The sequence below is a fragment of the Etheostoma cragini genome, chromosome 5 (assembly GCF_013103735.1).
Source record: "Etheostoma cragini isolate CJK2018 chromosome 5, CSU_Ecrag_1.0, whole genome shotgun sequence".
Taxonomy (NCBI): Eukaryota; Metazoa; Chordata; class Actinopteri; order Perciformes; family Percidae; genus Etheostoma; species Etheostoma cragini.
The window spans coordinates 7,099,355-7,108,207 of NC_048411.1; the positions used below are offsets into that span (position 1 = coordinate 7,099,355).

Genomic DNA, 8,853 nt, shown 5'->3' on the forward strand with positions numbered 1-8,853 from the left:
CTGCCAATAAAAGCTTATTGTTAGAAGAAAATCAACTGCCCTGCCAATCTCCCGCTTCTTTTTCTCTCTGCTGAAATATCTTCCAATATCCATCTCATTTCATCAATGAATTGAAGGAGACAATGGTACAATAGCATTAGGGACCCTATGGCATTTAGTTTCAGTGACAACACTCTATGAGGATTGATATTGTTTTAGAATAGGCCTGCAAGAGATAGGCCATATTATTGGCCAAGAAAAAAACATTACGATACCATTTCTTGTATTTTGCTTTTTCACTGTAGCTAGACTTTAGTTTTCCATAGCAATCAAAAATATCCCCTTTTCTTTAGCTCAAGAAAACGTGGCTATAAGTAAGCAGGTAATTAAAAACAACTTACAATTTTAGTCTGTATCACTTTGTGTAATCAATTCCTTTCATCATTAGCATGTGTATCGGCGTGTGTGGGCGAGCGAGTGCATAACGAGTTCAGACCAAAGATTAGCAACGAGACAAGATGAATCCGACAGTTACTTGCAGCGCTCCGGTCAGCTACGCTCTGAAAGCTGCCAGTACACCAATGCACCGAGATGGTGCGGTGCATCATCTTAATAGCACAACTACTCTTTGTACTTCTGTCTAACTTTGGATTTTTTGGCTACTTTTTTAGCTGGATATATATCATTTGTTGGGTCTATATGAATGAGGATACAGTTATTGATAAATCAAATTGTTGTTGTTGTTCTTAGTATAATTTAGGAGTGCTTAGGAACATTTTGGGGTAGCTTCAGACCCCTAAAATAGGCCTAACGACGTCCCTGTTAAACATCAACTGGAAATGCTTCGTACTTTCACAAATGACACAATAAGACATCTATATAACATTCAAAGACTTATTGGGTTAGGAAGAAGGCTGTGCAGAAATACGTAGAAGGGAAGAGGTAATTTTTACTCATCAAGGATAGAACAAGGATAGGATTTAGTCCAATACATTGGACTAAATAAAACACTTCAAAGAATAGGTAAACACACAACTAGTATGTACAACGTGTACAGCAGGACTCTGTACAGAATGTGCAGTTGGAATGTGGGGCCTATAAAAAAAGAAAGAAAGAAACTGATTTTAACATTAAAAGAAGTCAAGATTAGTTTTACAGTTGGAAAATTTACTGAGATGCAACATGGGTGGAATACCCACATTATTGAATATTTGAAGGAAACTTAGAAGAGAATTTAGTTTAGTCAATCCCAATTTAGTTTGGTAAGTTTTGTTTGTTTTTGTTATTCTTTTCGATTTAAAAAGATTTAAATTTAAAGAATTAAAAAAAAAAGTAAATCCAGTCCGGTAGGTAACAACCTTAACTTTGTTGCCAACCTCCAAAAATCAGAAGAAGAAGAAGAAGGCAGGTTTGGAATGGGTGGGAGAATATAAGAAGGCCCTAGTCTGTAGTGATTCTCTAACTGCCCTGTACAGTCTAAGATCAGGACCATCTAGTTGACAGGATTTTCTTTACAAAAATAATGACGGCACCATGCAGCAATGAGAAGACAAGGTATTAATATTGTAAATATGTAGGTTCCTGCTCACATAGGCATTTGGGGTAATGAGAGGGTTGACAAGCTAGCCTAGCATGTGGTGAGGAGGAGAAACAGACACAACTGTTAAATTATCAAAAACAAAAGAAAATAGCATTGTGTGGAAAGAGACAAAATAAAACTGGCAACAGCACTGGGAACAACAAAAAAAACATAATGTTTGTAATGTAATGTTGGTAATATGAGGAGAGGAGGAGGAAATAGAAAAGAGAACACATTCATCACCAGACTGAGAATTGGGCATACTTATTTAAATAGTACGCTTTTCATCATGGGGAAACAGGGTTTTGTAATAGATGTCAAAAAACAGAAACTGTGCAACATGTGTTGACTGAATAGGAAATATACTGTATGTTCGAGAGAAGGATAATGATTGAGGGAATGAGTGAGCTGGATTGAGGGGAACTGGATCGGGAAACATACTGGAATGTGGAGGTGGTGAACAAGGCAGGAGGTATCTGATTTTTTTTTTTTTAACGTAGCTGAGTTGTTGGACGGAATCTGAGTTCAAACAAATTTAAACTGCTTTGGAGAGGGTTTCTCAATGGACTGATGATTGGGGCTTCAAAATATATCAACAGACAAAACAAAATACATGGTATTTGGACGTATGAAAAAAATGCCAACACAGCTTTTACAAATGTATAATACAACTATTGGAAAAAGTAAAGACCTTTACAGTTTCAGGGATGTGGTTAAATGAAAGAATGACATGTAAAAAACATATTAAGATGGTTTCCCTTAATTGTGGGAAATGATTAATTCCTAAGGTGTGTGACTGGGTCTGATTGGGGGGCTAAGAGTGAAACTATGATGGTGACATGCAGAGCAATGAAAAGATCAATTATTGATTATGGCTGCCCTTAGCCGCTTCAGTGATTAGTCAGCTTGATATATTCCAAGCAAAAGCCCTTAGAGTGTGTAGTGGGGTGTAAGGGGAGAACTTATTATTCAGTACAAAAATGGTAGCGAAAGACATACAATTATAGATGTCAGAAAAGAGATGCAGAAGTCTTATCCAGACTGAGGTTTGGGAATTGTGGGTTGAGGAGTGGGCTGGCTCTGATTGGTAAACATCCTGATGGAAAGTGTGAATGTGGAGACAACGAAACAGTGAAGCACTATTGGTGCAGTGCAGGAAGTACTCTCAACAAAGGAAGAAACTCTTCAGGGAAATGGGAGCAACTGGAGAAACTGTTTTTAATTAACACTCTTAAATTTGGACGGTTGGAAGAAATTGAAAAAACTGATGGAGTACCTGCGAAATGTTGGAGTATGTAAAAAGACAGCCATTAAATAAATTGGAAATAGCGATTCGAAAACAGAGGAGGGCAGCATATGCCATAGTTGCGTCTATGCTGCCGGAAAACAGAAGAAGAAGAAGAAGAAGAAGAAGAAGAAGAAGAAGAAGAAGAAGAAGAAGAAGAAGAAGAAGGGTTTTGATCGCATCGTACACGCGCGGACCAAACAAACCTTCTTTGTTAACCTTAGCTGACTAAATGTGGCCGTCAACCATAAATGGCTATTTTATTAGAATTAATGTAGTATTTTAAGAGTGACAATGATCTCAGTAAGCTATATTCTGTTGTGCGGACAGTTCCTAATGCTACTGACGGTGATTCTATTACAATGTCTAAAAGGAATTCACTCCCAAAACTCATCGACAACGGTTTCTCCTGCTGTTTCTGCTGGTCAGGGAGCTAAGTTCAGCGAACAGACGGTGGAAAGTACAAATTATACAGAGCCATTTGAGTACAACCCCCCGTCACCAGTAGTCCTCTGCAGCTATTTGTAAGTAACACGAAACGCTACAGTAACGCCAAAATGTTATTGTTGAGCTAAGCTAGCCAACGTTAATGCTAACGTTAATTAAGCAAAATGCTTTTTGAAATCTGGCAGATCATGCACATTTGTAAAGTTACATCAATGCTCGCGTGAACCAATAACCCAGTACTCAAAAGCAGAATATAACATTAACGTACAACGTTATTAAAATCTTGTCTTTCAACTTCTCCAATGTTAAAGAGATGCGAGCGTTTTCCTTTAGTTAATAGAATCCCGAGAGTCTCTAGAGTCTCGAGATAACTCTTGTTATGAATTGATACTATAAATTGAATTGTAGCTGGAATGGCGTTATGAGCTAACGTTAGCAATCAAACAATCATAGATAGCTAAAACGTTTTTGAAATGATTCCCATATTCTGTTATTGTTTTAATTCAATTTTATTTATAGTATCAATTCATAACAAGAGTTATCTCAGACACTTTACAGATAGAGCAGGTCTAGCACTGTGCGGCATTACAAGGCACAGCAGGACGTAGCTGGGCACTGCAGATCGTGGCAGGATGTAACATGGCATCGCAGAACGGAACGTGTAGTGGGACCATGGCGACAGTTGCAACCAGGATTTTGGAGCCTCTCTGATCCGAGGAAACAAGCTGGGGAAAAATAAACATAAGGACTCCGGGGAATAACTCCCCAGAGCTAGTTTAGTTACAAGCATTTCTGGGACATGGATGCAGACAAAATGGGAAGATAGAAAGATAGAGGAGAGAGGAGCTCAGTGTTTAGAAGCAAGTCCCCCAGCTGTCTAAAACTATTACAGCATAACTAAGAGAGACAGGGTAAAGAGAGGAGCCTGGTCAGGCTAGAACTTTCCCCAACCGGATCGGGCTGAATCGCCCTGCCTCCCTCTAGTTCTAATATATTATTGATTATATGATATATAAATCTGACAACTATGACCAGAAGCAGGTGGGCCGGGTGAGGCGGACGCTGCAGCTCCTCACTCCCTATTTTCAATTCAATTCTAGAGGCGCTCAGTGCATCATGGGAAGTCCCCCAGCAGTCTAGGCCTATAGCGGCGTAACTAATGGATGGTTCAGGACTTTCCTGAGCCGGCCCTAACTATAAGCTTTTATACAGGAGGAAAGTCTTAAGCCTACTCTTAAATGTGAAGACGGTGTCTGCCTCCTGAACCCAAACTGGAACCTGGGTCCACAGGAGAGGAGCCTGATAGCTGAACGCTCTGGCTCCCATTCTACTTTTAGAGACTCTAGGAACCACAAGTAACTTTGAACAATTATTCACAAACATTTATAATTTAATGGTTTGATTCAGTTTTTTTTTTTTAATTTGTTGTTTGTAATGACAAGTTTATTTCATGACAGTTATGTCATATACCGAAAATCTGAGCATGCACAACTTACATCCGTACTCAGTCTGAGCCAGTCTGACCCGACTCTCGTCAGGTATGACGCATTATGTTGTAAACTGTTTACAGCGGAGCATGTGTGACTCAGATCTGCACTCTCCTCACATGTATGTGAGGTGTCACTTGTTGTCACTGCCCAATGTGAGGAGAGTGCAGATTTGAGTCACGCATGCATCAATTTGCAACGAGTGAAGCTGTAAGTTGCGCATGCGTCACTTTGGGAGAAGTAGCATACAAGATGCTAACAAGAGACTTCTGTAATGTCAATGTTCTAAAAATTGACCCACTTAAAGAACTTCATTCACTGCTGGCTACAAGTTATTATCAAACACAACAAAAGCTGTCAGCGGAATGGCATTTTGAGCTAACGTTAGCAATCAAACAACCGCAGGTACCAACCTAGCACCAACTCTAGCTAAGCGCAATCATTTCAAAAACGTTTTAGCTATCTATGTTTATTTGATTGCTAACGTTAGCTCAAAACGGCATTCAATTGACAACCTATTGCTAGGTTAGCTACAAGCTAGCAAGTACAGTATCTTCTTATTACTGGTTTTTGTATTTTCTTCCGTTTAGCGAGTAATGACAACAAGGGTCCTTAACTAATATAAACAGTCTCTAATAAAAGCAATGACTAACGACAGCATGCTCTGTGTGTACTAAGTCTAGAGAGATGTTCCGTATTTCTGGTTTTCATTTTTTGGGTGACAATACAGATTAGTGACGCCTGTTCTCATGGTGACGTATTACGTCTCGCGCACATGCATATTATGTTACGCTCAAGTCTGCGTCGCTTCAGTGGGTTCCAAGGCACTTTTTTTAAGGGACGGGATCCGACTGATCAGTCTAAATTCCTTTTCTACCAACGGGCGGCTGTCGGGTTGGTGTGTCAGAGCATTTAGCCTTAAATTGGTCCTCCGCTCTTGCCCCACTTTGTTTACTGTCTCAACACTATCTGTGAGCACTCGGTGTAGGTGGGTTGGCAGCCCGTGCGTGTTGTATGACAGTCCTGTCACAAAATGACTGGCTTTCTATCCATAAATCTGACCATAACCTCCTCGAAGCAGGTTAGTTGTGCACAGCACAAGTTACCATGGCCAGGTAAGAAAAGAGAAACTTTCCTGACATAGAAAACTCAGGTTTTAGGCAAAAGCGTAACTCTCTAACCTATACATCTTGCTTTGAAGTACACTCCCCAAATATCTGTTGAATAATTTAGAGGATTGCAAAACTGTTAGGTACTATTAAGTTTGGTGTGTATTCTCTACTTGAAGTGCCACCTTCTCTTGTCAACTTTAGGCGACGCGCATATCTTGAACGAGTCTATTTTGTGACTTTATGGGAAAAATTGGACCTGGACAAAGCCTTTAATAAATAATAAAGCGGTCTTTTGTGAAAATCAGATGGAAAATTAGACTGTTTCAGAAACTTAAAGTTACATATAGAAACTTTAAGGAATTCATGGAATCTATAGTTTCCTGTTGAGGTTATCGGTCATTTTCACAGCAGAGGAGCACTAGCTTACATCCCTCCCTCTTTGTCTTTTATTATACATATGATGAAGACCAGAGGAATTCATCTACTGTCAAGATCCTGTAGATCATGCAGGCAACCATAGTGCCTTTCTGGAAATGGGCCATGGTTGTGTCGGAGTAAGTGTTTTGTTTTTTTAGGAACATAATATATTGTTAATCACCCAGCACTTACTAATTGTACTGTTTCTGTCTTTAGTGGGGTGGCCAGACTCAAAAAGAGGTGAACCACACCCCAGTTATCTGCGCTGCACTCGATGACATAGAGTGTGCCGGACCAAGAGAATTCCTCAGAGGAAACATACCCTGCATCAAGTAAGGAAAACCCTGCTGAATGGTTGCAGTTGTGCCATCTACATGTCAAAATTACATGCAAAAATTATTAATTGAATGTGTTAATTATTGGATTTCTTAAAATGCAGGCTTAGTTTTGAAAAATGTCCCTTGAATCAGCTAATGGTTCAGTTTAATATTCAGGTAAAATGTCAATGAGAATGTTCTCTGGCTTTATCAGTTAAATTTTCAGGAGGCACAATGCCAAAAAACCAAGCCAACATTTAAAGTAGAGGGAGACCTCATCCTGCTGCTCTCTCTCTCTCTCCCCTCTGTCCAGCCCCTCCCATCAGACAAACACGGGAGTATGCCCTGGCTTCATTCAGTAACCAAAACTTGAGTACTAGTTATTAATTACATACTTAATCTGCTTTACAGGGTTCATTTCTAGCTCAGAATGGGCCTTTGGCGGGACTCTTATCAAGCAGTGGGTCTGGGGGTTGTCCCCTAGGAAATTGTAAGCGCCATATACTCAATTTCCTGCATTCAATACATTTTCAAGCACAGAAAAAATGTAGGAGTGACTTAAAGACGGTAACTGCTATTACTGTTGTATCTTATTTGCACAATGCAATAGTCAGTCCCTCCAGGAATTTGCAATGTCACGATCACAACAATGTCAACCAACCACCGTGAATTTAGTGGTACTCTGAATTTTGACCAGTCACCCCAACTTTACAACAAATTTGACCAATAACCAGAGTTTCTCGCAACTTCAACCAATCATAGCAGTTCCACGTGCCAGACTTGGAATCAGTATGTGACACGGAGAACCACTGACCAAGCGAGAGTGATAATGGGTTGATTAAACACATGTACGTCGCCATATTAATTTCCTTGTTTCTGATAAGAAGACAAGACGTGTGTGACTCAAACATCTCACATTTAATAACAAAGCGTACAGCAAAAGAACGTGCAGAACATTTCAGACTGCCCTGCCAACCTGTGTACATTTTAACATCAAAGTCCCCTGTAAAGATTTTTCGCTTGCTCAGTTACTCCTGCGACTGACACACAAACGCAGTCGGTGTATGTGTGTAGGGCGATGTGAGTAGCCAATCACAGAACACAGACACGGTCCGCTACCCAATGAGGATTTGTATTCAATCCGAGCACAGATATTGACTGGTGTTACTCGTATAATACTTGTATTCGGCAAAAAATCTTTATCCGTACCTGATACTCGTTTTAGCCGAGTATTTTGCTCATCTCGAGTAATTACTAACATGATGTCAGTGTGCTAATTTAGCACAATGTTTCTCTACAACAGTTCAATTCTCAATTCAATTTTTTTATAGGATCAATTTATTACAAGTTAACTCGAGACACTTTACAGATAGAGTAGGTCTAGACCACAGTACACCACATAATTTACAAGGACCCAACAGTTAGTAGTTCCCTCAAGGGCAAGCAACAGTGCGACAGTGGCAAGGAAAAACTGTTTTAGGAAAAGACCTTGGACAGACCCAGTCTCTTGGTAGTTGGTGTCTGACGACCGGTTGGGGTTGAAATGAATAGTGGCATAACAGTTATAATAAAAGATCGTGGAACAGTGACTAAAAAAAATGGAGTAGTTCATGACATAGCAGGGCACTGTGCGGATTACAGGGCCCAGCGGAGTGTAGGAGTGCACCACAGAGCGTAGCAGGGGATTGCAGGACCACGGCAACAGCTGCAACTATGATTTTGGAGCCTCCCTAAACCAAGGAAACATGCTGGAAAACAAAAAACATAAGGCCTCTGGGGAGTAACTCCCCAGAGCTAGGTTATTAACAAGCATTTCGGGGACATGGATGCACACAAATGGAAAGTTGAAGGAGCTCAGTGTGTCAAGGGTAGTCCCCCGGCAGTCTAAAACTAATACAGCATAAATAAGAGAGACAGAGTAAAAAGAGGAAGCTGGTCGGTCCATTGTATAATAATAATAATAATAATAATAATAGTTTTATTTTATTAATGATTATATGGTAAATTTATCTCACAACTGTGAAGAGAAGCAGAGAAGAGAACGGGTGTCATGTCTGCGGCTATACACCCTCCTCCGCCGGTATAGGCGGAAGCTGCAACTCTTCACTCCCTAACTATAAGTTTTATAAAAGAGGAGAGTTTTAAGTTTACTCTTAAAGCCCATCTTGCAAGTTTAATTTTCCAACGAATTTGCACTTATTGATTGTTGGTAATAAACATTTAAACTGTT

The 8,853-nt window shown here is 40.0% G+C and overlaps 1 protein-coding gene across 2 annotated transcripts in view; it reads left to right on the top strand.

Annotated features, from left to right (window-relative positions):
• The first annotated feature begins 2,985 nt into the window (after positions 1 to 2,985).
• The window catches only part of tm2d2 (TM2 domain containing 2), a 24,176-nt gene continuing 18,308 nt past the window's right edge, over positions 2,986 to 8,853 (top strand). For both annotated transcript variants that reach the window (XM_034871938.1, XM_034871937.1), the window contains exons 1-3: positions 2,986 to 3,367; positions 6,356 to 6,443; positions 6,523 to 6,638. In XM_034871938.1, coding sequence (XP_034727829.1) covers positions 3,138 to 3,367; positions 6,356 to 6,443; positions 6,523 to 6,638 — 434 coding nt within the window. In that variant the 5' untranslated portion in view covers positions 2,986 to 3,137. The remainder of the gene's footprint in view (positions 3,368 to 6,355; positions 6,444 to 6,522; positions 6,639 to 8,853) is intronic.